This window comes from Pungitius pungitius, chromosome 16, assembly GCF_949316345.1.
Source record: "Pungitius pungitius chromosome 16, fPunPun2.1, whole genome shotgun sequence".
NCBI lineage: Eukaryota > Metazoa > Chordata > Actinopteri > Perciformes > Gasterosteidae > Pungitius > Pungitius pungitius.
The window spans coordinates 8157250-8184713 of NC_084915.1; the positions used below are offsets into that span (position 1 = coordinate 8157250).

Here is a 27464-nt window from a genome sequence, read left to right on the forward strand (position 1 = left end):
TGAACTCATTGAACTCAGTGAACTCATTGAAACAACTCCTGACTCCGACATGACGCGTCGTGACGTCACCACCAAAGTTTAGATATAGGAGTCCGTTTCTTCCATCAGATTCACCATTGGGGTGCGGGGCTGCCGCACTCCCAATGCTTCTGGCGTGGGAGGGTATTCTAACGCTGGAGAGCTTTCCAGGTGAGAGACCCGGCTGTTAGACAGCACGTAGACTGCTCCGCTTTGGAGCAGGTGTCTGTCCTTCCTAGGACGGGAGCATTGGGAGAGCGACCTCGCCGCAATCCCATGGTCCGCAACGGTCGGATCTTCGGACGCAAGATTGTCTTGCGGCGAAGAACGATCGTTGGACGCAGAAGGCTGTTCGGAAGGTCCGAACAGAAAGCTGGTCGTCAGGCTGTTCGTCCGAACAACCTGACGACCAGGTGGTGGTGGGTGGGACCCTTCTGCGTCCAACGATCCTTTATCGTGGCAAGACTGTCTTGCCACGAAGAAGGATCATCACATATTTTGTGATACATTAACGCGTGCAGACAAGAAGCCTGCACCGCAACGCCGCGTTAGCGTGCAAAGACCAGTACACGTCACTCGTTCAGACACCAGAATGAACGAGTTCACAGTAACGTTCATTGGGCATTAATACAGTACGTTCAGTTCACGTTCGCCCAAAATATGAACGAGTTCATGAACTATCGTTCAATGAACGCGTTCAGGCACAACACTGGTGATATAATCATATAAAATATGTCACCAAGTTATTTAGGTGTGTGTCGAGTGGCTCTTCTTGCTTAAATGTTTTATTTTTGGCCATGTCATTGACAGCGAGTTTCCATTTACTCATCAACTCAAAGAAGTGGTCTAAATCAGCTGCTGTCTGTCTTTGCCCTTTGTCTGTTGCTGCTGTGTCCCTCTTGGTAATCATCGTTTGCTTCATGAGGAGGGCCTTGTTTCAAATCATTTTCCAATATATTCTTCACCGCTGCATGCTGATGAAGTCAAATATTCCACCAATTAGGCTCTAAAACAGCTATTGCTGTGAAAGAAAGTCACATTTTGCATCTCTTCAGTTGAACAATGTTCAGTAAGAAATCTGATAATGGCATTTTGGTATTGCCAAAAATAATGTTCAAGAACATCCCCAAAAAAATGTAAACCTGATACCAAAAAATATCTATTTCCTTTGACTATTGGTCAAACAGAACACTCCGCTCCTTATATGTAACCACACTATGCAGCATAGTACCACCACACAAAAAGCGCTCGGTCTAAATCTAAATGCAGACTGAGAGCACATTGCAGTAATTTATTCACGAGCCAGGAGGCTAGCCCGGATGTGACGTCATGACGCCGTGTCTGTTTTCTGCCACCTAGTGGCTATTGTTAGGAGCTGCAGTAACAACTTCACCACGTCATTGGGGTTGTTTTCTTCTTCTTCCTTGTCTTTTTGTTGTCCGTTCGTCATGACTGTCCATTAACACAGCTACGTAAGCACAGGGTAAGAAGGAGCGCCTTCCATGATCTAAATATGGTCTCTATGTGCTCTTCCTCTGCAATTTTACATGTCAAGACATACAGTAGTTGTCTTGTTTAGAGAAACAATTTTCCTTGATGTTTAAAGTGCTATGTATAGTTGTATATCATCTTTCTTATCTATGTGAAGACACTTTACAATTGTCGTTGTCAACATGGTATTATAGATATTAATTTGCTTCAAGAAAAATACTTTCTTTAAGTGTGCCAATGACACAAAGATCCAAGTGTGTACATTTAATATTGTTGAATAAAAATAGACAGAAACATTCAACTTTACAAGGATATTGAATATCACCCTTCACATTATTGGCCCTGTGTTATTGATGTGAGGCAATTTGACCGTGATGCTTCCAAAAGAATGCAGCTGTAATTTCATAACCCGAATTTAAAACGCCTTTTATAGTTAATATCTTAGTTGTGCTTGTTGGTGGTTGTTATGATCTCTTAATGGGGCAGAATCTGCCTGTGAGACAAAACTCCGGGCAAAACCCAAACGCCCATCATGTGACTTTGTCGTAAACAGGAAGCAGCTGATCTTGACTTCACTACTACCTGCTTCCATTAAATCATGTGGGCAACTGTACTCTTAAAGACAAATTAAAACTGGTATTAGGAAATTGCTTGGATTTGAGTAACCGCTCTTCCCCGTTTGGGTAAGTAAACAACACACTACTGAATACACTACCTAACGTTAGCTAGCTCGGCTAAGCTAACGTCACCTGCATATATATGGACTGCTCTGTCGTGCTGGCTAACTTAGCATTAGCATTGATCTGCATTCGGAACAGAGAAGAGAGTTTAAGTAAAGTTATTTAACTGTTCATATATTAGTCTATGTCTATTACGCTCATGCCCGGATTCCCGTGTTTGACTTCTCCGTCATTTAATCGCTCAAGTTTGTCCGTGTATAGTAAATATGCTATCTGCTTGTTAAGAGCTAATGCTGAGTGACAGCGAGGTGAAACTATTTGTGTCTCTGTTCTGCAGTCGAAGGAGAGCAGAAGTAGAGCTGCTGAAGGCTCCGCATTAAGTCATCCGACTTGCAGCTCAGAGAAATACACTACTTCGTCTCTGCCGAGGGGGATGTCAAGCACGGCGATGAAGAAAAAGGTGAATTAGGGGCTAATCACTGACGCATCAGAAGTTCATTTACTTGTGTGCCATTTACTTATGTACAACATTGAGGTCGTTGTACTTTATTCGAGTACCTCCATTTGATACCTGTACCTCTATATTGAGCTTCATATGTTTTCCAATGCCTTTAATATGTCCATGGTAGTCTTAAGAGTAGAGGAAAAACAAGACTTTGGCCCGATCTCCACCCCAAAGCCTAAACCTTGAAACCTCAGGCTGACGTCACTTGGTCAGTGGCTGAGTGTGAGTCTGTGAGGGCTTTAAATGCTGTAAAAAAAGTAATTAAAAAATCACATTGCTGCAACATGTCACATCACCATGACAACGTCCAAAAAATATTTATTTCACCCTCCGATTTCCCCCCCCCCTCTGATTTCAACGTCTTTCAGGCTCATTCTTCATGATGAGGGGTCATTTCAATTAATGTTTTACAGTTTTTGTCAAAATTGCTGCGATAATCAAACATTTCATGACTAAATTAATAAATATTGTCTGATTCCATGTGTTTTTTTCCTCCATCTTTGATTCTCAATGTTTTAAATGTATATTTTTATATGACCGTCTGAACACACGTTCGCCATCCTCTTTGTTTACCTTTTTTGCAGCTCTATACTTTCACTTGTTTTACATTTTTAACATCACATTGCAATGACTTGTGGGAAATTTCCTTGGGGTAACTCGGCATCTAAAGCTGACTTACAAAAAGGGTTCATAAAAGGCTTAAAATGTTGATGATAGGGCCAAACTCAAAGTCCGTGAGTCCGTTACCGGGGGGGATTGGGGCTTTATCTTCAGTGATGAGTGAATGTGTTGCATTTGTGCTTTCAGGTGTTACTGATGGGGAAAAGTGGGTCTGGGAAGACCAGTATGAGATCAATCATATTTGCTAATTACATAGCTCGAGACACACGCCGCCTTGGAGCTACAAGTAAGAGAGTTTTAAAATGGAGATTGCTGTGGAAGTGTTCCACGTTTCTTTTATGCATTGATTAAACAATATCAACATCCTTTGTTAAATGTAGTTGATGTGGAGCACTCCCATGTTCGCTTTCTCGGCAATCTGGTTCTAAACCTGTGGGACTGTGGAGGGTAAAGTACACCTTTCTGTTATATGACTTTTTTTGGACCATCTTCCTCCATCTGAAATCCTCTGTAATGTTACTCTGTGCTTCATTACACAACAGACAGGACACGTTCATGGAGAACTACTTTACCAGCCAGAGGGACAACATTTTTAGAAATGTTGAGGTACTTATTTATATATTCGATGTTGAGAGCCGCGAGCTGGAGAAAGACATGCACTACTACCAGTCGTGTCTGGAGGCCATCCTGCAGAACTCCCCCGACGCCAAAGTCTTCTGCCTCGTTCACAAAATGGATCTGGTGCAAGAAGACCAGAGAGACTTGGTAAGCTTAACAATTATGATAGTTGTCTTCAACTCTTTTGTGCACATGTTTATTTTGCACGTTTAGGGTGGATGAAAGTCTGCAGCATTTGGACTGACATGAATATGGTCCTTTTTGTTTATCCACATGTTTTATAACACTCCTCAACTGCCTGACGTTGTGCCCTAATTCCCCCTACCCCACATGGCATATTTATTATTTATTGATTTGATCATGTGACATAAATGTTTCAACAGATCTTTAAGGAGCGTGAAGAAGATCTGAAGAGATTGTCTCGACCTCTGGCTTGCACCTGCTTCAGGACGTCCATCTGGGACGAGACCTTGTATAAGGTTGTGACACTTGGCAGCTTGTAGGTCTGGATGTCGGGTCAGACAGTTGACACAGAAATAAAACATTTTTAAATGTCTTTGCAGGCCTGGTCCAGCATAGTGTACCAGCTCATCCCAAACGTCCAGCAGCTGGAGACAAACCTGAGAAATTTTGCGCAGATCATAGAAGCAGATGAAGTTCTCCTGTTTGAGAGAGCCACCTTCCTGGTGAGAGCAACCACTTCATTTTCCTCTGGTGTCTGACAGCAAATCTGGATCCAGCAATCTAATGTGTTTCTTTTTCTTTTTTTTTTTGTAAATGCAGGTGATCTCCCACTATCAGTGCAAAGAGCAGCGCGATGCACACCGGTTTGAGAAGATCAGTAACATTATCAAACAGTTCAAACTGAGCTGTAGGTAAGTTCGCTCTGCAGAAACGCCGTCGTCAGGCCGACACGTCACCGACTCACTTTTCACCATGTCTCTGATTTATTTATTTATTTTATTACAGTAAACTCGCAGCCTCATTCCAAAGCATGGAAGTGAGGAACTCCAACTTCGCGGCCTTCATCGACGTCTTCACCTCGAACACATATGTGATGGTCATCATGTCGGACCCCTCCATTCGTAAGTGGAGGTCATGCACGTTTCTCACCAGTTGATGTGCAGTTAAGAAACCGCATAGGTATACTAAGAATCTATGTCCATGTCTTTCAGCATCTGCAGCCACTCTCATCAATATCCGTAATGCTAGGAAACACTTTGAGAAGTTGGAGCGAGTGGACGGACCCAAGCACAGCTTGCACATGCGAATGCGCTAGCACCGCTGTCCCCATGGAAACCATCAGCCAATCAGTCCACAGACCGGCATGTTGCGGTCTTTCAGCTACGACACATACGAGCAGCCTTGCACTGTCTCCTCTATATCTTCTTTTTCAATCACAGCAGTTACTGGAGAAATCTGTTTTTCTTTGGTCTAATTTCTACAGTCATAAGTATCTTCGACACATACTGTTGGTATAATGGCCCCATAGCTTGAACCAGTAAAGTACAATGCATAGATGTGTTGGCTCTGAGGGGACCTACTTCTGCTGTCACACATTGTCTGATACAGTAGAGTTATTCACTCCGGGCCCAGTGAATCCCAGTGATCGGGGGAAGTAATCGCCAAATGATAAGCAGCAGATATTGTTTTGATTTTCAAATGCAGTTTGTAAGCTGTTAAACTATAAAAAAAACAATATTGTTCTATTCAGAAAAACATCTGACGTGTCTTTTTTTCTACTTTTACATTTTAACAATGCTCACCACCACATTTTCAAAAAAATCTTGGTGCATATTCTTAATTAACATATCGTATTCATCAGATCATGGGGCGATGGTGGCCAATTGCTCCCCAGGCAAAATGTAACGCATGGGTTATAGAGCAATGTAAGTTGCTTCGGATAAAAGCGTCAGTTAAATGACATGTAGTGTAATATTTGGAGATCATGTTTTCACTTTTTCTTGTAAAAGAGTTCTGGCTCAGATATTGTTCCTGTCTTTTTTTGAGTCACTTTAGTGTCTCAGGCCTTTTGACACTGCACCAGTTGTCCTTTGCACATGGTGTGTGTGCGTGTCAGGAGACAGAAGGAGCAAAGGGTTCATTGCACCTGTTAAACTATCTTCATGGAGTTGACAGCAGTGAATGTGCTGATGGAACACAATGTTACAACAATCTGATTATTTCAGTAAATCTATCAACGTGACCAACTGCTGAGTTGATATTTTTGCACTGAGTTGAATAGTTTTAAATTTTCTTTTTCTCATTTTGCTCATTATAATATAAACCCTGAATAACATTTACAAACAAAGAGATGCTCAAGAGGAAAACCTCTATCAGATTTATTCTAATCTGCTTCACCGGGTCTGTGTGGACGGGGTTTGATCTGATTGATTTAAGAGAGATCTAACGGGAATTTATGATGATTCACTGACCCCATCAGTTAAAAATAACTCCTTACTGGCCATATTTAGCACTGCTGACCAAATCCCGTTGAACTGATCGGCTGTTGGCAAACGTTTCTTCATAAAATGATTCCACCTTTTTAAGAATTCTGATGACATGTTTTTGTGGATTAATCCGGCTCGTTGCTGTACTCTTAAGGCCCTATCGTTTGCTATTTCTACGGCCAGCTAGTAAGATATATTAAACTGCACATGCAATGATGTGATTGGAGGTAAGTATTTTGTCCTTCATTTCATAGAAGTGTAAACAAATCAGCTTTTATAGCAAAACTTTTTCACTGCATTTTTGCTTTTCATTTATATCAGAATATGACTAGTCAAACTGAATTTTCGTGACATCCAACTATAATCCATAACCATATTTTAAGGTTTTTTTGTCAAAATCTCCCCAAGGCGTCTTGCATTGCATTGTGGGACAACTGTTTGTTAAATTAAACCGTTTTAGTTTAGATTAGACAAAAAAAATGATAACATTTCAACCATGAACCTATTCATTAAAATATAGAAATCAAATTCTGCTAATATTTATAATCTTAAATTAAAAAACATCTTATGTATAAAGATATTTTTTATTCTCCAATAACACGTTAATATATATTAAGGTTATACTTAGGCCAAGATCTACAGCAACTTCTCACAAAACAGGTCTAAAAATTGAGCTTATTGAGAGCTGGCTGCCTATCATTCGATGAGACTCCGTACACATTCATGCTGTTTGAACAAGCCAACGGCAAGTAACTAGACATTTGTTCGCAGAACTTGATCCCACCCACTCCTTCGGGGGCTGCAAGCGATATGCACTCATTACCTCATGCCCTTATATTACTCTGTGGAACAAGCTTTGTTCCACCTGTGCTTATCGGCGCTACGCGTTTGGTTGAGTTGCATCCTGGAATGCACCGGGCTGAATAACTGGAAAGTCCCCAGTGGCTTGCTGCTGACAGGGTCTACACAATAGAAATGATAAGAAACCAAATGCAAACACAGACCAAGCAGCTCACTCATTCTAATGTAAGGCTTGCAAAACAAAGACCCCTCACTCTGCACTTCACCGGAGACTAAATGTCTCAACAGCCAAAGTAAGAAATACAATTTTGAGAGGTTGCTGTGACAATGAGCCGAGTAGAAGGATTCAAATCTAACCTGGAACATTCAGAACATAAGGACACTGGAAAATAATTGTGTTTGTGTATGTGAACTCAGCAAATCACCTTCCACCATCTCTCCTTGGACTCTCTCCCCAGGAGGAGCAGCAACAGACGCCGAGGTGTTCGGGGCCGGAGCAAAACATACAACAGAGAGAACTGAATCCCTCTGCTGATGCAACCGAACACAAGATGTTTACAAGTGACCTAAAAACTAGATTAGCCGGAGATTTTTAGAGGGGAAATTGTAAAAAAGTGACATTTGAACTCCATTTGCCAGTTTCTAATGTACTGTTGTGTTTAAATTAGTGCTGTCAAACGATTAAAATATTTAATCACACTTAATCGCATTTATGTCATAGTTAACTCAAAATTAATCACAATTAATAGCACATTTTTATCTATTCTAAATGTCCCTTTATTTATTTTTTTCCCTAATTTTTTCTTCATTTTAATGCTCTTATCAACATGGAAAAGTGGATTGGCTTGCTTTATGCAAATGTTTTATTTTACTGAAAAACACCATTGCCAAACAGGGAGGTATAAAACAAAATTATAAAGTGCACATTTCAGGTAAACAAGGACTCAGCCTATAGTGCAGTTAAACCACGGGTTAATATTTTCTTTTTTTCAAGTTTGCTGTGAACAAAGCAGTCAGGCCTCTTATTTCATAAACAATGAACCGTAACAGTTAGGTTACCAATAAAAGGTAAAAGGTAAGCCTTCTTCTTCTTTGCTTTCAGCAGCTACTCAAGCAGACAAGCCTGTTGACATTTTCAGGCAACAGTCATCCATCCCCCCTCCAAATATTTTTATATCTCGTGATAAAAAAAAAATTGACAGCACTAGTTTAAATGTAAAAATATGTTCTCAATTCTTACCTTATCTTGATTTTGGATACACCTTTAAAGACACCATTTCAACACATTCAATTCCCTCATTCTGTTACAAGAACTCAAAGACTGCTTTGGCATAGCAGTTTTCACAATGGAAGAAACAATCTAAACTGTCTTTAGTGGGAGAGTCTTGCAGGGCTCCCCTTGTCTTCCATTGGCTCATCACTGCGCCGCGGAGACCCGTCTGCGCAGGCAACGGCACCACTAGAGGTTTCTGCGTCTGACGCCACGCCGTCGCATGCGTCCGCGCCGCAGTCTGTTTGGTTCTGTTGCCGCTCGAGCAGAGTGATGCGCTGCTTCAGCCGCTGCTGCGTGTGTTTGTACTCGCTGAGGAGGCGGGCAAAGCGGGTCTGAAGGGTGTCCAGAGAGGACTCCAGCCTCTCCACCTTCTCCTCCGTGTCCTCTTTCTGCAGCCCGCCGGTCTCCGTGTGCTCATCGAGCAGGCCCTCCTTCATCAGGATCTCGCGGCCCCTCTTCTCCAGCACCGTCTTGGCATTCGGATACTCGGTCACTGCTTCCATCAAGTCATCCTTGGAGAGGCAGAAGAGATCGGAGTAGCCCAAGCTGCGGATGTTGGCCGTCCGACGGTTTCCCATTTTGCTGCCTTTTATGTTCAGGATGCTGATTTCCCCGAAGCAGCTGCCGGCGGTGAGCAGAGCGTACTGAGTGAGGCCGTCATCCGCCACCACGGCCAGCTTCCCCTCTTTGATGATGTACATCTCCTTCCCTATGTCGCCTTTTCTGCAGATGTAGTCCCCCGGACTGAAGACCTGGGGGCGAAGCTTGAGCACGAGCTCCACCAGGAGGCCCGCCTCACAGTCTTGAAAAATGCGTACTTTCTTCAGGGTCTCCAGGTGGACATTGATTGCAATCTCCGCCCGCAGTTTGTTTGGCAAATTCTTCAGCACCTCCTTCTCGTCGACTGCTTTCTTGTTGGTCCAGAGGTAGTCGAACCACTTGATCACGCGTGTCTCCAGTTCTTTGTTGACCTTGCGGAAGTGCATGTAGTGTTTGATGGCGTCTATCCGGGCTTGGAACTCGGCGCGGGTGGCATTCATGTTGGCGATCATGGAGCCGACATTTCCCACGATTGTGGCAAAGATGAGCACCCCGACGAGAAAGTCAAAGACCACGAAGAGGTACTCCTCGTCCCGCACAGGCGCCGGCATCTCTCCAATAGTGGTGAGAGTAAGAGTCGACCAGTACAGGCAGTACACGTAACTCCGAGTCAGGGAGGAAAACTCGGGTTTGGAGATGTTTGGGAACACCCAAGTGTCCGAGCCAAATCCCAAAGAACCGGATATGGCGTAGTAGATGCAGGCGTTCCAGTGAATGATGACCAGGATGTAGAGCACCAAGTTGCCGATGCGGAAGATGTTGGGGTAGTTGGTGCGCGTCTCGGTGCGGTCAAAGAATTCAAACATGCGCGGAAATCGAAGCAGACGGTTGAACCTGAGCTGCGGCGTGTGGATGCCGGTGGAGATGTACGCCAGGTCCGTGGGCAGGATGGACACCACGTCCAGCTTGAACTGGAGCGTACGGACGTAGCTGTCTCTGAGCTTGGCGTGGTCCTTCACCAGCAAACCTTGTTCCAAGAACCCTGAGACAAGAAGAACAGAACACAAACTCAGCCGGGGCTGTGATGTCAACTCACTGACCGGTTTTATTTTGGCATTTTAGCACCTGTCAGCTCATTTGTTTCAGTTTTCAGCTATGGGGCTGCTGCTTTCTGTGAAAGTTCTCATTATCTTTGGGGCGGACAGGACAGACAAAGTTAATAAGGACTACCGGGTGGAGCATTTAGCAATTAAAGAGCCAGAATATGTCCTGCGGGAGTTGGTGGAGAGCAAACAGAAGGAGTCAACTCCAAACCAATGCTGTTGTTTTGCACTTTCTAATCGGTTACCTGTGCGAAGTCGGACGCAAGTGTCAATTATGTACACACAGTCAGAGAGGTAGTCCAACACCAGCCAGCAGATGTAATTGCTCACCTGCAATTTTTCAAAGCATGCCCTGTGAATAGAAAATAATAATAATTTACCGCAGAACATCCATCCAGAACATCCATCCAGCACATCCAGCAGCAACAGATAACGGTCGTGGCATCATTACCTCGCTACAACAAGGAACCAGTTGTAGAGCACCGCCATGGCGATTACAGATAACCAGCGGTAGTAGGCGTCGTCGGCTGGGGACACCACAAACAAATTCCACTTTTTCCTGAAAGCATGGAGACATTTGCAACTACAGTCAGACTGCTTGTAGAGTCATTAGCAGCTTTATTACAACTGCAAGGATGTAGTGAACAATAGAAGCAGTTCCCACATGTAAAGCACTATTGCTATTGCAATCACATGCACAGCAACATATAATATCACAGATTTGAATCAACACCTTATTCAAACAGGAAATATTTGACTGAAGGGACACTTTGAGCCTTCATTTTTACCCTCTGATTTATCAGATGTATCTTTTCTTCTGGTCTGTCAATGCTGAAAGGGCATGTGAAAGTGCACAATAATGTTTCAGGGGGGCAGGCAGGCGGGGGCATACCTAAAGATCCCTTTGGCCTCGTTGCCGTTGGCATCTGGTTGTGTGTTGCTAATGCGGCTGGGGGCCATTCGCAGCTCGGGGCCACGAAAGCGCTCCAGGAAGGAGTCCGGCCGCTCCTCCTCCTCCAGCAGGCTCCTGTGGGCCCATTCTCTCAGTCTCACCACCAAGCACACCAGTCTGAGACACACACACACACACACACACACACACACACACACACGTACACACGCAAGTTTAGCTTGATCACAGTGCCATTCAGTCTGAGGATTCTGCTAAGAATGTAAAAAATTGTAACACATTTATGTTTTGGATTACATTGATTTTTTTGAGGTGATGCTTTTATCCAAGGCAATTTGCAATTTTATATAAAATGTAAGAAATCAGGTTGGGAGAAGGTTTTTTTAAATAAAATGTTTAAACTTTTTACACAGTCTTTGAAAAAGACGTTTTGGTCATCAAGGTCCCTGTGAGCTTGAATCCAGTATGTAAAATATATTTACTTTTATCCAGCGTGAGACCTTAAAAATACTAAAAAAGCCAAACAACCTGTTCAAAAGAGCAAAAAGAAACCTGCACAAGAATAATTGATCTTTTCTGATCATTCACTTTTCTGATAGTTTCAGTAGCTTTACCTTGAAACGGCTCCGTTCCTTTGAAGAGAATTTCTGGAACTGCGTCCAGGGTCGAGAGCAGCAACTCTTTGTAGCTCTGATGACGTATCATCACACAAGGATGGCACCCTGGGAGTGAAAACACACATACAAACATTTGAGCTTTTGTCTTCTTTTTTTCCCCACTTCTCCCACACAAACCCTTGAGACAAATACACCGTGATCTAACAGCTGCCCTCACCTGCTGCGAATACTCTCGGCTTTATCCATCTCCTCCTCTAAGGTGGTCTTCACAGACAGACTGTGTGGAGACCGATCCCTTTCAGCCGCCTGGCCCGTCATCTTCAGACCTGCAGGTGAGGAGCAACGCTTGTGTTACTCTAGTCATTGGCTCTCTGGGACTGCTGGTGTCTGAGCGTGGGTGCAGCAGAAGAGAGTTGTTGTGTGGGAGTGTTTATGGTGCGTGTGGCAGATTATCTTCAGGGGACGAGAGGGGGGGGGGGGGGGGGGGGGGGCTGTCTGCCACGCTCCCTCGTCTGGCCTGTCACACGGCAGCCGGTTGCCGTGGTGATTGAAGCAGCTACAGAGAGAGGCTGGGTGATACTGATGCTACTTGGTTGGTTTTGAAAGCCAGCTGTGATGGGGCTGAGGTGGACATAGAGAGCCCCCCCCCCTCATCCCCCCACCCCCCCCCAAGAAACACTCAGGGCTGGGATGGCCTTTCAGCCACATGGCGAGGTGATTAGGCAACTGTTACCATTGTGTGACTAATTGATGGGTCATTAACAAAAACACGCACGCACAAACACATACAGGCAGTCGCGCCTGAAGCTCCGAGGCTCAGCGAGCCAATCAGCTGCTCTCCCTCAGGGGCAGCATCGCTTAGGAAACCAGGGCGCAGCTGACTGAGAGCAAAGTGTGGCGCCGATATGTCAACTGGGTTCAGCGAACAAGCCATGCTTAGAGACTAACTACATGTATGACCGTCTCAATCAATTATTTAGTCTAGTTTTCTGAGAGAGGTCGTTGGAATTTTGGTGCCTCCTAATAGGATCAATTACTAATGAAACAATGAGCAGACCACGTAAATGGAGAATAAAGTCGCCAATAATAAATGATAAACGAACAGATATTTACTTCAGTTTTAAGAGGGGAATTCCTCCTCAAACTTTAGGTTATTTCTGATTTATATTTGTATTCCTATCTATCCCAATAAAAATGTATTTTTAGGAAATTATCAGAATCTAACAGACCCGTCAAATAAAGCTTTATCTTATTATCTTTAATGTGGAAACAATGTATTCACTAACCATTGCACATACATAGTGTGCTTTTTTATTCAATACATTATAAGATGGAGCTTTTTGCAAAGCAAAACCTTAAAAAATAAAACCCTAATAAATTAACATTTTAGCAGATTAGCAAATGTGAATTACAAGGAAACTGCGAAAATAAAAAATAAATAAAAAAAACACAAATTCAGATCACGCACATCTTCATACCTTTAGTTTGCTCCAGTTATTCCAATAAAGTCCTTATGGTGACATCACACAGGCACACGGAGAGCAGCTTGCCCATTCTTAAACATATGCTATTATTATCATAACTTATAAAACTTCATTAAACATCTTAAAAAAAACTATATCAAGTCCAGTTCTTGCATCACTTTTTGCTTCTTTCCCGTCTCTCTTCTCCTCTCGAAGTGCATCCCCCCCCCCCCGCACTGAAGAACAGAAACGTGGTCCGTCTGATGCTCGGCTCCTCAGCGGGACCGAGCAGGATGAGAGATGCAGGGCGGGGACGTCTCTCACTGGCCCAGATGTCAGTTTCGGGCCGAGGGGTCTTCAGGGGAAACCTCTTGGCCGTGCCTCTTCTCCCACCTGTCTCTGACACCAGAGAATAGCGAGAAGCGTCCTGCAGCATGCACCTCCAAGGGTTTAAAGGTTTAATATAATGTGTTGTGTTAGGCAATCAGCTCTCTTTATACAATATGTGTCGATAGCATTGCATAATAATATTGATCTTACTATTTCATAGTAAACTGTTTACTCTGCATTCTGAGTTTCCACTAGCTTTTAGTAGTGATTTGATATATTGGAACAACTCTGTGTCTTATACTTGGTCTTTATTTGAAATATTGACATGCAGTGGTGGAAAGTACAAAACAGAAATGGCGAACTTAGGTACAATTGTGAGGTACATCAATTGAGTATAGTCCTCCACTACATGTGACACTAACAGGATACTTTTTACCAAACTTCATCTGACAATTGCATTTACTCCTTCAATAAATCACATTGCATTAAAGGTTAAACCAAATGTCACAATGTTCCTTCCACTGCTGATTTTTTCTACATCATTAAACTATTTACATCATATTGTGTTTTAGTTTGATACGAGCCTCGGACCAGTTGCATCTCCGTCTCACTTCTATTCAAACTATTGATGATGATAAAATCAAATTGTATTTATGAATCTAAACTGTTTCCAACATCACACAGGACACCACGCCTGATGCAAATGGAGCATAAAACAAATCCATATGATGAAGGCCACGGGGGACCGCCTCCTCATCACTCTGACGGAGCCTGACGGTCTCAGCTTTAATCAGAGCCTTAGAAAAGCAGAGACTCTCCGAGCGACCCATCAGGGAGCGGAGCCCAGAGGACTCTACTTCTGACTGAGACGCAGTCCAGTGAACAATAAACTACAATCTGCCAACGCTATCCTCTGTTGTGTTGCAAGACTGTTGATGGGCCGTGAAGAAAGAGAGACAACAAAGTCGAACAGATTATTGTAATGCAATATAGTGTTTCCTCTGGGGACACGGGAGGGAGAGGAAACTCAAACAACAATAAAATGTCTTTGTTTTGTCTTTTATGAGGTGCCGTTTGAAACGGGGGCTGCGTTTTACGAGGATAAAGAGGGAAGAAAGTATAAAAGCGTCAGGGTATTATTAGAAAGGAGGCGCAGGCAGCAATAAAAGGAGAATTAGATAAAAGCCGAGGTCAAAAAAGTGACATTATGTTGGATAGCTTCAGATCGGCATTCTTCTTAGATCCCAAAAAGCCACTAATGGTTTGCCATGGGACGTTATTTTCCTCTGAAGCTAAAGGGCTTTTTATTCATGTTGACATTAAATGTAATGAAACAGCAGTTTCTCCAGTTCAGCAAACATTGACTTCATGTTGAGGCTATGTTATTTTTACAATCTCAAAGTCAATACAACTTAACTTCTGCAAAATATGTTGTATCCGAGTGTAACGAGTGGCTTTACTAGTGAACAATATTTAGGTTGGCCATGCCCACTGCGAACAATTCATCTCTAATGTCTAGATAATGTAAAGACAAAACACTCATTTTTCAACATAATATTTATTGTTACAAGCACGTAAGAGTAGACGTGGACATTAGACCAAATACAATTTGGCCATTGTCATAGAATATCATGAAACTACCTGGAATGAAGTAACTGTTTATATTTGGTATTGTTGAATACAAAAGAAAAAAGGGAAAACCTGAAAGCGCGAGTACACGTCGTCTTTGCGACAATAAGGCACAGAAGAAGCCAGGAGAGTCCAGTCCGCCTGCTCCTCATCCACCACAACAGCCCAAAGGAGTCCAACACAACAAAGACCAGACGCCCCAAAAGAAGACAGCATTTACCTCGAGTAAATATCCCAAAGAAACAAACAAATGACGAGTACAAGGGGACAGACACCACGCCAAGCTGGTCTTGCCTATAATTTCACCTTAATGGCTTCTGTATACAGACCTGTAGAATGTATGCTGGCAGGTATTAAGACATGCTTGTACTTCATTAAGAAGAGGCGATGTTTTTGTTTTTTTGGGTGTGCTCGACCCAAACACCCTGCCTCTCTCGCTTACCGTTTTTACTCATGGTATTCAGGAATGTGTGTTGCTTAGCCAAGGATATCATTTACGTATCAGTCGGCGTAAAAATATGTAAACAACCTTGCAGCTGGAAATATGAATACTCATTAAAACAACATTCTTTTACATTAATCTAGTCCTGAATATGGAGACACATTATCCACTGTAGCAAGAGACCCATCTCTTCAGACAATTTAGTATTGTGGATTCACTTTAAATAGGAGGACATCATTGTTCAGTAAACGCCTCAAAAGAGACCGGGGCGCATGCAAATTCTGCCTCTGACATCATTTTATTGTCATACAAAAAAAAAACCAACAATCTTCATTCTTTCAGTTTGGGGAAGCTCTTCAAAACTCGAATGGCTGGTGGGCAAGAATAAGTGTCACAATGATTCCAGCCAGTCTCTTTAGGCCCGCTTCATCCCCCGACCCATCAAGCAGGCAAAGACCGTCATCACCATTTTGGGCTTCACCTCCACAAGGTCTTCTGGGAGAGCATAGACGCGTGCTCCGATCTTCCTCGCCATAGAGACTGCGTACCTGGGGAAGCAAGGAGAGGTTGACTCGGACAGAAAGGGTTCCCACACCAAAGGTTGCTCCTCGTTCCTTCTGTCGTAAAGCTTACTTGGCGTTCTCCAGCTTTTCGTCTTCAGAGAGGCTGCCGGTTTTCAACAGCTCGTAGTTGATGCTGCCGGGCTGAATGGCGTCGATCAGTTCCACTACTGCCAAGCTGCTGCTGATCTCCTTGTCCTGATCGCCACACGACACACTGATTAAGAGTCTAACACAACGGAGTACCTGACTGACACGGATTTATCATCCGTATATATTAAACTAACTATGCAGAAAAAATTGCATTTTCTTTTTATTTAGTCATGTCAAAGTTCCATATGAAAGTATCCTCAATTATTTTTTGTTATCAATAAAACAGGAAAAACAGCTTTACCTTGAAGCTTGAAATCTTTGTTGATTTTCCAGCTTCTTCCAATGTTTTGTTCACCCACTTTACAATGATGTCATCATTTACTTTCTGTCCATCACCCAGTCCTTCAAGTACATTCAATGTATATCTGGAATTGTGGAAGAGTAAAACATTTGTTACACCGTGGATACGAATTGAACTCCAGTTTAAATATTTTTCCGCTGGTGCCCAAAGAGTTGAGAACATTGTGACACGGGTACACATAATCCTAGCAACCAGCTACGTCTTAGATTTGAGTCGGACACACATTACCAGCACCACTGTAATGACATGGAGGTCACCAACTGCTTACTCCACAGAATTGTTTACAGTAAACATACAGTTAGCAAAGTGAAAGCCAAACAACAAAAAAGTTGTTGTGTGGCGTTTCCAAACCAACTGAAAATCAATGTCTTATTGTGTTGCAGCCTCATTCACCTTAACATTGATCCAGTCATTTTTAAATACTCAGATGTCCTCGAGTGGTTTGTTTTTCCTCTGGAAAAGCACAGCGATTCCTTGACAGTAACCTACTTTTACGTCTCCTGGTCCAAGAACAAAAGGGTTTTGTAGGCCCCTCATTTGTCATTTTGTTTTCTTCATGTAGTTTAAAACAGGAAAATACTACCTTTTTTTTCTTAATGAAAGCAGTAAAATGTAAAACCTTTAAATGTTACGGAGTTACTGCAGAGCTGTGTTTCACCTTCTCATCAGCTGCCACACCAGTGCGAGAGTCAGGGTAGCGTTGCCATCGTTCAGGTCCTGCCCGCCGATGCCAACGAGGGAGAACTTGGCTGTTTTACCAAGCTCCACCGCATAATTACAATTCTCCAACTAGAGGCACAAGCAAATAGTTGTCAAAAAAGGAAGCCAAAGTGCAAGAATGATTAAAGACAAATCAGATTTACCTTTTTCATGTTGGTTCCCAGTTTGGGGTAGGGCGGCTTGTTGACCTTGTTGTTCCAGTCCACGGGCACTTTAATCTTCTCGTAGAGTTGAAGGATGACCATGGCATCCTGGAGGTCTCTGGAAGACAACACCATGTTAGATAATCATCAACATGTGATTAATTATTCAGGAGAGGGATCATCTGGGTCTTTGTATGTTGTTTGTGGTACGTACCCATACAGGTGATTGACATGTGGGTTCACTCCCAGAGAGTTCATCCAGTTTCTGAATGTCCTCTCTTCCCGTGTCTCCCCTAGACAGCAGAGGATCATGGGATTTAGAGGCCTTCAGGTGACATGGCTTGCGGTCTCAGTAATAGTCAGTGTGGTTCTAAACAAGCTGCCTCATCACAACTGAATGGGCCTCTGTTAGGTATGTGTGCAAAGAAATAATCTGGTAACTAGATTGTGGTAATTATATATTCTGCTTACGAAGGTATTGAGTGGCTCAGTGTCACCTTACAAAAAAATAAACTAGCTTCTCTGTTGAAAGAAGCCCACAGGCCAGTCGGTTAGCCGACACAATGCAAACGTTTGTTTAGAGACGATTCTCCTCCGGCAACCAGCTCTGAACAAAGATTCAGAGTTGGTTCCCATTCGTGCTTTTAGACTTTTTGTTTGCAGCCTATTCTTCAGTGGGCCTCTATGGCGGTAACAGACGTGGAAAACTACACCATGACAAATACCAGACATGTAATCCCCTCCACACTCACCTTCCAATAGTCCCCAGTTAATGTCCTCATTCTCGGGTTTGGTCAGCGCTGGATATTTGTTGAACAGATTTGCCACGAAGGCGAGGTTGAGTTTGGGGTTTCCACTGACGACGTCAGCCGGGGTGACAAACTGTCGGCAGCCAAGTCTGTCGGCCTGCTGGAGCATGGCCTCTGCCCTCTTCATGTCGTCTTTCTCCTGGACAATACAGAAGAGCACATGCTGCGATCAGAGACACCGTACGGCTGTTACAGTGTGGTGGAGGAGCTGCGAGTGCCGGCTGTCAAAGAGCTTACGCTGAAGCCCCCCATGTTGATGTCAATGCGTGGGTGATCTTCATCCGTGCCTTTTGGAGAGATTTGATTCAGGAGGTGGAAGTAGGCCCTCGAGTCCTGAAGAATCGAAGAAACAACAAACAATCAAACTTCTAATGAAGAACAAACACACCGAATGTTTTTCTTGACATACACAGAATAACTTAAATTCTTCCATACACATTTGACAATGTCCCCAGAACAATAAACTACCCATTCAATCCTATTTTTGGAGCAGTGGAGGCGGATTTGTGAGTGAGGTGGTGCAAACACAAACATGTACTGGGCCAGCATGCTGATAAACAACAGTAATGGATGATTTAGTACCTACAAAAACCCACCTTTGATCCTGTAACTATTAATGCTAAGTAATGTAATGTTTTTTCAACCTGCATCTAGATACACCGGCTGGATTAATGCTTGCGAGTCCGCCCACCTTGATGTCAGAGCTGAAGTTGTTGATCTTCTGCCAGCCAGCATTTTCCAGGTGAAAGTTTGCCCAGCGCAACAGCAGTTCCTCTGGAGACAGCTTCATCAGGTCCTCCAGGGTTTCCCCTTCTTTCAGCAATGCTGCCAGCGCTGTGGAGGAGTGATCAGTTAAGATAGTGAACAAACCGACCTGGTGATGCACGTTCACGTAATGGACCCATCAATCGTGTCCCGTACCTTCATTTCTGCTGAGCTCGATGTCAGCGAACAGGCCGATCTTGATGATCTGCCACAGCAGGCCGAGCACAAGATGCGGCTTCCCCTCTTTTAGGTCTAAAGCACCGATGTTTACCACGTGGCAGCCGATGGCAGAAGCAGAGTTCAGGGCCAGGTTCAGATTCTCCTGCAAGAGGCGAAGCATCCGACGTTCAAACTCAAATGTAAAAAAAGCAAGACGAAACACAGCCGCTGGGGGTAAATCCAACGGACCTGTATCGTAAACGGTGTCAGCTTCTTCTTGTTTATTGTCCTCTCGTCTATGGTGTCCGGCACCGACAGGTTTATCATCTTGCTGTGGAAACGCACAAAACCAAACATGACATGTTAGTAAGACACTTGATACCTCACTTTATAGTCGTATGGTGAGGCGCAGATAGCGACCAAAATGTTGTGCGTTTGCAAAATAACGCATTCAGAACTGTAATGTCAAATGTTCCTCCTAGTGGCCAAAAGGTTAAACATACACATCAACTTCTCTGAAATCAGTTATGTCCATCAGTTATGGCGCAGATTTTAGGTGCCAAATGCGAACTGACGCTCGCAATTTTGATCAAGGTACCTGAGAGATAAAAGGTACTTTTCTGCTTCAAATAACCGTGAACTGGTGATTTAAAAAAAAAGAAGCAATGTAATTAGTTCTGGATATATTTTATGAGTTTATTAGTACCAACAGTTTATTGGCATGCGAGGTAGAATGTGGTTGATATCCCAATACAGGCTCAAATTTCTCTTTCCATCAGCCAGAATACACAACCACAACATTAAATAAGTGAGAGGCGGGTACACCTGTCACAGAAGGGCGGCTAGGTGCAGGTAGGGGGATGGAGAGTGGAAACGGGAACTCACCAAAGTACGATACCGTCCCCGACAGACGTGAAGAGGGAGTCCACGTGGTGGTCCATGGGAAGGACGTGCTGGCAGTCGGGGTCTTTTTCCAGAGCGGTGTTGATCCAGTTCACAAATGCGTACCGCTCCTCCTCTGTAGGGAGGAACACACACACGGGCATTAGTTAAAAGCAAAGCACCGTTCTGACTCATTGCGTGAGCTTCTGTAGCTGAAGGGTGAACGGTAAAAAGTCAACACTTAATGACGGACATTAGAAGCGACTGAAGGGAAGAAAGGTGCGAGAGAAAAGGTGCCTTACCAGAGAACGAGTGCTGTGTGCCTTCGCTTGACAGCACAGACGTCCCTCCGATAGCCATGATGCCTTCTTTTCTGTTGATGACCTTGCGGAAGGTTTTTGCTACCTCACTGCCCTTCAGCTCTTGAGTGATCTGGAAAAGAGACCAGAGAATAATAAGAGACCCAACTGACAACATGCCTCCGAAATCCTGCGTTATTGTTTGAGGCAGAAATTGGTGAAATATCACATTGTAAAGGTTAACCAAGTCGTTGAATGGGCCTCTGCTGTTTGTAGCGTCAGCCTCATCAAATTTAACAAAGAAATGATCACAAAATATTTTTAAAAACCCAATAATTTTAACGATACCAGGCACAAGTTCTGTATTTGCTGACAATGGCAGAAACGTGTCAAATTCATTTTAACGAATTTGTATACCTGAGGTCATAGTTAAAGGTTGTGTTGTAAGGAACTACACTTCACTCAGATGTTTCTACGTTGATGTGTTCCTTATCGACATAGTAGTAGTCAAAGTAATAGAAAGCAAAATCACAACCTCATCGATCACTATGCTGTGGTTATGATGAATTGATTTGTAATACCTGATTTTTGCTACCACTAACCATTAAGATGGATATTGGTCATTTAATCAATAGATTAAATCAATAATTTTAAAACATTTTTTTTGCTGCAGCCATACTTATGAGAGTTATACTTATGTCAATTGGCTTCTTTCCTTTCACTAGTTGCTGAGTAGTGCTCCTGTTTTCATCCATGTTAGCCTGCAAGCTAAAAGGCTGAGAAGATCAAAATCATCAAGACCAGAAGCAGAGTTTTGAACTACTGAAATGGGCTGAAAAAAAACTTCATTTAATATGAAAGGTCCGGAAAGTCTTTGGTTTTGAAGGGTTCATAAAAGCAACTCGTGTTGTGTTGAGCATTCAAGTACACTGCACTGATTCAGCACTCGTCTAATCTAAACACTACAGTGTTGAGTCTGTGAGTGCCTGTGTATCATTATCAACCCTAAACCACCAGGGCTACAGCTGTTCTCCTCCTCCACACCAACACCATCCTCCCCACATTCCAACAGGAAATAATTACCTCTAAACGTTTAGGGCAATTAATGGGAGCAGAGAGAGCTCCGCGGTTCGTACTTTGATCATATTTGTTCCACGGCATTGTGTGCGATACTTCCTGAACTTCAAGTTATCGCCGCTTCATCGGTGACCTCACCGCCGTCAAACCACAATGAGCTATTCAGCTCGACTCGAGAGTCTGAGAGCGCAGCCCGCTTTACCACAAACACACATGTGGTCACAGGATGCCAGGTTGCATTTTTGGGCTTCTCTGGGCAAAAGAGGTAACCACAGTAAGAAAATCATGACCTCAAAAAGCAGATAAGGATTTCAAGAATGCTGCAATTTACCATCATGGGCAGTACGAGTATCCACAATCATTTGTGTTGCATTTGGTTTAAAGGGGTGTTCAGAATGGCACATCGCTGTTCCAAGGGTAGTCCAGAAGGAAAGTTTCACATGTCCCACAGCAGCATACATTTAAAACCAAGTTTAGCTTAAGAGTGATTGTTTCCATATATCAGATTTTACTTTTGGAAATATTTTACCAAACGGCAGACAAAATTGACAAGATCGCCCTTAACTTAGAAAGTTTAAGACTGGAAAAAAACACAGATCACTAGTTCAATTTGACTTTTAGATCCCTAAACTAAATAATGGCCAACTAAACAGCCACTCACACTTAAAAGGGTCAACTGAATAAACACAACACAACTAGAGAATGTTTTAGGTCGACCCCTGGCGATATTGACATCTTGAATTGGCCGCTCTCCTGAACCGGAAGCTGCCTCTCTAAATGCCATTACTGCTTTAGCAAGACACTGCAACCACACCACTTTTGCTGGACTCACTCACTGCCACTGCACCCAACTGCTTTGAGCAGGGAGGGCGAGGCGGTTTGAGGCAGAACAGAAAGCAAAGACCAAGAGGAGCTGGGAACCAAAAACTGCTCAGTTTAACGTACCGCCAGAAACTCTTCAAAGCTGATCTTATTGTCCTTGTTGCGATCCAGTTTCTGGATGATCTCTCGAACCATGTATCCAGGCAGGGGATGGCCGGCATCTTTGAGGAGTTCATGGAGCTCATGATCACAGATGTATCCATTGTGGTCCAGATCTTCCACAAAAAAAAAGAACAACAACAAAGAAAACAATTAAGCACCAGGATATTTCTTACAACTGGAGTTACACTTATTTGCCCGAATATGATGATGACCAGAACTTTTACTCACCAGTTTTCTCAAAGATCTCCCTCATCTCCTCCATCTCCTCTTTTGTTATTTTTCCAGTCATGTTTCTCAGATTGACCTGAGGTGGTCAGTCAGAAGAAAGTGGGACTACAGAGAGGAAAAAAAGAGCACAGAGTGAGTCATGCAAAGGTTCTTGAAATGACCGGCCCATCCGAGTGCTCACTACCTTGCGACTCACGTCAACAAACTCTCCTGCCTCATTGCCATTAGATAAGTGACTTTTTCTCCTGGCAAACCTTAAAAAGTAGTACGAACCTCAGATATAGCCACCAGGTCCACCCTGATTCCCACCCCCACTGATCCTATCTACCGCTCTGTTTGGTTTCTAATTTCAGCCCTTTTCCTTCTTCAAGCAGGTCTCTCTCCCATCATTTCCTGTTTCATTGTATAGCAACGAGCCCATGCCGGCAAGGCTCAGACTACTGCACTCTTTGGGTTAGTTTACACACTTTCTGATAATGTTACAAATCCTCAAAAACAAACGGTTTTTAATTGTTTTAGTGTCAAAATAATTTTTGGCACACTGAGCTAAATCTAATGAAACGGTAATGAGACTTTTCGGTTTTATGCAACAGAGTAAGATTTGGATTATTTGTAAGGCTTCTTTGAGGGCGGCTTCTCCTAAAAACCTGATATGCAGGTTTATCACAAAGGCTGTTTGGGGTACATTTTGTGTCCTCCCCCAGTCAGAAAGATACTTTTAAAGACTCAGTTCACATGCGCACATGAGTCTTGGTTATTAGGCTCTTTTTAAAATCAGTGTTCCTGAACTCCTCTTAGGGCAAAGCAGGCTTTTGAAGAATCACTGAAAAATGAGGAATTCCTGTGAGTACCTCTTTCCCGGTGTGCAGTGGCGGAGGAATGCTCGAGGCCTGGGCAGATCGGGCTTCACTTACACAGAGACAAGCAGGGTGTGCTGCCTTGCTCTCCAAGGCTCAACTGGTATGGTGGCATTCCTCCCCAGCACAAATGTTCAGAAAACAAAGATGCCGCTTATCATGCGGTAAACTAAGGATACCAGATTTTTCCAGACAAAAAAGTGCTCCCATTTCCTGATGTAAAGAACAGATTGTTTTTTATATACAAAAAAAGCTCCCCGGCAAGGCAATGTCTGGCTTCCACAGTGATACATTTGAATAAAAGAATTACCATTTATATATCCAGTTTAATCAAACCGATATTAATGCCGCTGATAATTTGAAAAAAATGTAAATTTGTCGTCAATTGCTGGATTTGTTTATGGTTTTGGACCATCTAGTCTCCCTCTGTCCACAGCAGCTTCACAGAATCACTTTCAAGCAGACAAACAATGAACAAAAAGGTCCAGTAACCCCGCATCCTCTTCCATGAATGAACCTATTAATAGAATTCATAAAAGAAGATTCAACAGGAGCCATGTGCTCTCTGAGATGTGACTCAGTTGCTCAGTTTTACTAGTTTTAGTAAAATAATAACACTTTGTCCAACATAATCACACGTTAGTTTTCCAACAAAGTGATTTTATTACATTAAAAAAGAAGTCTGTTACAATAAACAACTGGTTCGAGGTAACAACAAGGCTAGATCCTCACCAAATCCTGCACCAACACCAACTTTAAATGGCACTCTGTGAATCACAGGGAACAATGTGCTTTCCTTCTACAAAGTCCAAATAAAAATCAGGCAAAGCACAAAGTCCTGACTAAACGATTAGGAAAATGACGACGCCAGTGTTGCTATATTTAACTCTTCTCTGAAAAGGATGTGAAATGTGGCTGCCGGAGTCGGCCCAACTACAATAAGGGCGGACAAACATTCCCTCCCCATGGCAGCCCCTCACCCTGGACAGACGGGGAGTGAAAACAGAAGAGGGGTTAAGTACATGGGTGCAAGGGCACAGATGGCAGGCGACAAATGTGAGACCAATCACTGGTGCCACAGAAGAATAGAGCGCTTGTGACCACCGCCACAAACAGCGGCAATAAATCCCGCGTGCCGCGAGAAATCGAGCGCCAGGCTCCGAAGACAGTTGCCGTCTTTGACAGCTGGACTGTGAGCTGGGAGAAAACACAGAGTTCCCCGCGCCAGGCTCCCAAATGGAGTGGCTAATGCATATCAATGCTGCTGATGGAGTTCAGACACATTAACGACCCAAAGGAGCCGTAGGTCGTCCGGGTCACGTGATGTCTAGCAGGAGAAAAACAGGAGCAACTGGACGCGTGCTTCAGACATTTCCCCGCTCAAGAAGCTCTTGTTCTTACACAAGTATTTCCCTCCGAGCACCGGCTCTAAAAAAACGGCACATTGCCACCGTTTATGATCGCCTCTGCGGGGCCTCGCGGCCAATTGAGAGCGAAGGGCTGTTCCCAGATGGCAGAGCTAAACGCTTAAGAGCAGACACACCCCGCCCGGCTAGTGCTTCACCCACAGTTACATGGTGAAATGCGTGGCACACAAATAGATTGGGCACCCTGCCCCTCCCCCATCTGTGGTTGAGCTCATAAGCGCACACACCCAACATAGTAGGCAGGAATATTATTTTACTCAAGTCACAAACATCCGCAGACGTGCGTCAGGCTGACTCACAAACACCAACGGTCTGTGGCAGCGGCCCTTTATTGCCCTATTTGGCCCGTGTGGAAAAGAAAAGCACAGCTATGCTGACAGGTGAGGAGGAGGTGACAACAAATGCTGGAGTTTACACAGCTCCGGAATCGTGTGCAGCTGCAAGCCTAGCCCTTTGGACTGGGTCTTGTGGGATAATGAAAAGGCCTACCAAGCTAAAGTAAAAGTGAATCATCGTGGAAATTTTCAAAATTAATTGGTCCCTCAAACAACACCCTTTACAGTGAGCAGCTGATCTTGACAAGTTACCCAAAATGAAAGGATATTGCTGTAGTAGAGGACACAGCAGGAATCAGAGGGCTGTGCTAGCAAATGACCATCACCTAGGAATGCTATTAGACAGGTTAGTGGGGTGTTGCCCAATCCGTTGGGTTAGAGTGGTAATGTTATAGGTAATGAGTCACACCTACAAAAGGCTTGCAATTACTCAACTGAAACCATGTAATGTATTATCCCTTAAACGCTGCATAATCAGACGCAACAATGCACAGTTCCTGTGGAATTGCACGCTATCTTCATGCCAACATGACGTGTACCCACCAAACAAGATACTTTAGCCCTCCTTGCTACAAGGCCATTGTCATGAAGCCCCAACTTCACGAGCATTGTGTCCTTTATGCAGTACTTCAATTCAAGAGGTCACATTTTTTGGTAAATTTGCCCTTGATACAACGCTGTCGTGATCTATCATTTGTTTTTCATGCCAATTTAGATTGAAGACTTCTTAACATTTTTAACTGGATGGAAAAAAGAGATACAACTAAAATATTTCTGAAAACAAATACAAGACTGGTGATAAGTAACTGGATCGCTTGCACCGTGTTCGGAAAAACAAGCAACGGCACCCGTTTGAAGTCCTGACAGGGCGGAAAGTGGGGCAACCTGTTCATTCGCACAGGTGTCTGCATGTTTAAGGGCGGAAACAACATACGAGAACACTCCTTGTCGCTCTCGTTTGTCCCTACAGATAACATCAGAGACTTAGTGGCTGTATTGAAAACCCCTACAGTAGGATCTCTAATTGCATTCTGCAGCATGACAATGGGGAAACTCATGTGACTCAGATGTTGTGCAGTATAGCATGCACAGCTCGAACGCACATTCACGACACCATTCAGGTTCTGTGACGGGCACACTTAGTTCACAGAATTGGTTTCCTTTCCCTCTTGACACTATGAACACTTTATCAATAAGAGTCTCAAATGCTTTTGTATGAACATTATTTTATCTGTCAAAGTATGCCACTGCAAGTAAAACAAGGCTGCAGTGATGCGGGGATCTGATGAGGGCCTGTGCTCACAACACAGCGCTTGTTCCAAGTCACAATATTTGTCAAGTTCAAATGTGGGTCTCTTTGTTGTTCAAGGCAGTTTGAACAGCCGCACACAATTTGGCATCCCACATGTACATGAGCTGCAGCCCCAGATGGCTCGAAATCTGGTAAATCACTCAGAGCAGTAAACCAGTTTGCATAGACCACTGTTTGACATGAGCACCAAAGCCCACTGAAATAAAGACCATATAAAAGAATGCATTTTAATGCTCTACTGACAATGACAACTGTGGCACTGACATAAAAAGGGCCATATTTACATATGTAAAAACATGGTCTGGCGCCATATAGAGTGTCTCATAAGTTTCACCCGGACAAAAGGTGATCTGTAGTCAGAGGAACTGGGAGGTTACACACACCGAGCCCTGAACCGGACCACGCTCTGCCGTTACGCCGCTAGCCACCTTGAGTTACCCGAGTTGTGTCTTGGAGCGATAGCAGCTACGTCCACTAAAAGTTATCTGGCCACAGATTGAAAAAGAGGATAATTTATCTGAGTGCCTAGGAGCGATGCGGCGCCCGGAGGATGGATTGGGGGGGATGTGAATAGGTTTTAGTTGAAGGTGTAGCTAAAGCTAGCCGGCTAACCGCAGATAAGCAAGTTCTTCGGGCAGGAAACTATCCCCGTTGACTGCGGCAGTTCCATCCCTCTACACGGAGGATGACGGGTATCACCAAGACGCCCGAACCAGACGAGGAGGGTCATTCTTAATAAACGCTGCCGACACAAACACCACCGGTTAATAGTTTAGTTGTCGGAGTCAGAAAGTTTGAGAGGAAATTGGTACTCACTGTCGGTGCGCCCGAAATTTCCAGACAGCGTCCAGCTCTCAGTCCTGCCTCCTCCACGTAGAGACAAAAGTAGACAGCAGTTGGAATGTTGGCCCCGCCCATTCGCTGACGTCACCACCAGACGTTTACATCCGGCCCGAGGGGCG

At 43.7% G+C, this 27464-nt stretch overlaps 3 protein-coding genes across 4 annotated transcripts; 1 reads left to right on the top strand and 2 right to left on the bottom strand.

Moving 5' to 3' along the window:
* Positions 1-71: 71 nt before the first annotated feature.
* Positions 72-6144, top strand: rraga (Ras-related GTP binding A). 2 transcript variants are annotated; one of them, XM_062558132.1, is made up of 10 exons: positions 72-189; positions 2527-2649; positions 3502-3601; positions 3696-3762; positions 3858-4080; positions 4317-4412; positions 4497-4619; positions 4717-4808; positions 4903-5018; positions 5109-6144. In XM_062558132.1, the coding sequence occupies exons 2-10, from the start codon at positions 2623-2625 to the stop codon at positions 5210-5212; spliced, it is 948 nt and encodes a 315-aa protein (XP_062414116.1). In that variant the 5' UTR covers positions 72-189; positions 2527-2622; the 3' UTR covers positions 5213-6144. The 2 variants fall into 2 exon arrangements, with proteins under 2 accessions (XP_062414116.1, XP_037323720.1); XM_037467823.2 differs by lacking the exon at positions 72-189 and adding an exon at positions 1642-2192.
* Positions 6145-8082: 1938 nt separating this feature from the next.
* On the bottom strand, positions 8083-11993 carry cnga2b (cyclic nucleotide gated channel subunit alpha 2b). Its single transcript, XM_037467806.2, has 6 exons — positions 11845-11993; positions 11625-11732; positions 10993-11169; positions 10552-10659; positions 10346-10452; positions 8083-10039 (listed from the first exon to the last, which is right to left on the bottom strand). The coding sequence occupies exons 1-6, from the start codon at positions 11943-11945 to the stop codon at positions 8556-8558; spliced, it is 2085 nt and encodes a 694-aa protein (XP_037323703.2). The 5' UTR covers positions 11946-11993; the 3' UTR covers positions 8083-8555.
* A 2968-nt stretch (positions 11994-14961) lies between these two features.
* LOC119215561 (plastin-3) lies at positions 14962-27448 on the bottom strand. Its single transcript, XM_037467811.2, has 16 exons — positions 27319-27448; positions 22572-22676; positions 22305-22456; positions 20286-20415; positions 19987-20119; positions 19351-19432; positions 19099-19264; positions 18869-19011; positions 18415-18510; positions 18121-18316; positions 17583-17661; positions 17369-17486; positions 17164-17294; positions 16446-16569; positions 16125-16249; positions 14962-16039 (listed from the first exon to the last, which is right to left on the bottom strand). The coding sequence occupies exons 2-16, from the start codon at positions 22630-22632 to the stop codon at positions 15907-15909; spliced, it is 1869 nt and encodes a 622-aa protein (XP_037323708.1). The 5' UTR covers positions 22633-22676; positions 27319-27448; the 3' UTR covers positions 14962-15906.
* Between the last annotated feature and the right edge of the window lie 16 nt (positions 27449-27464).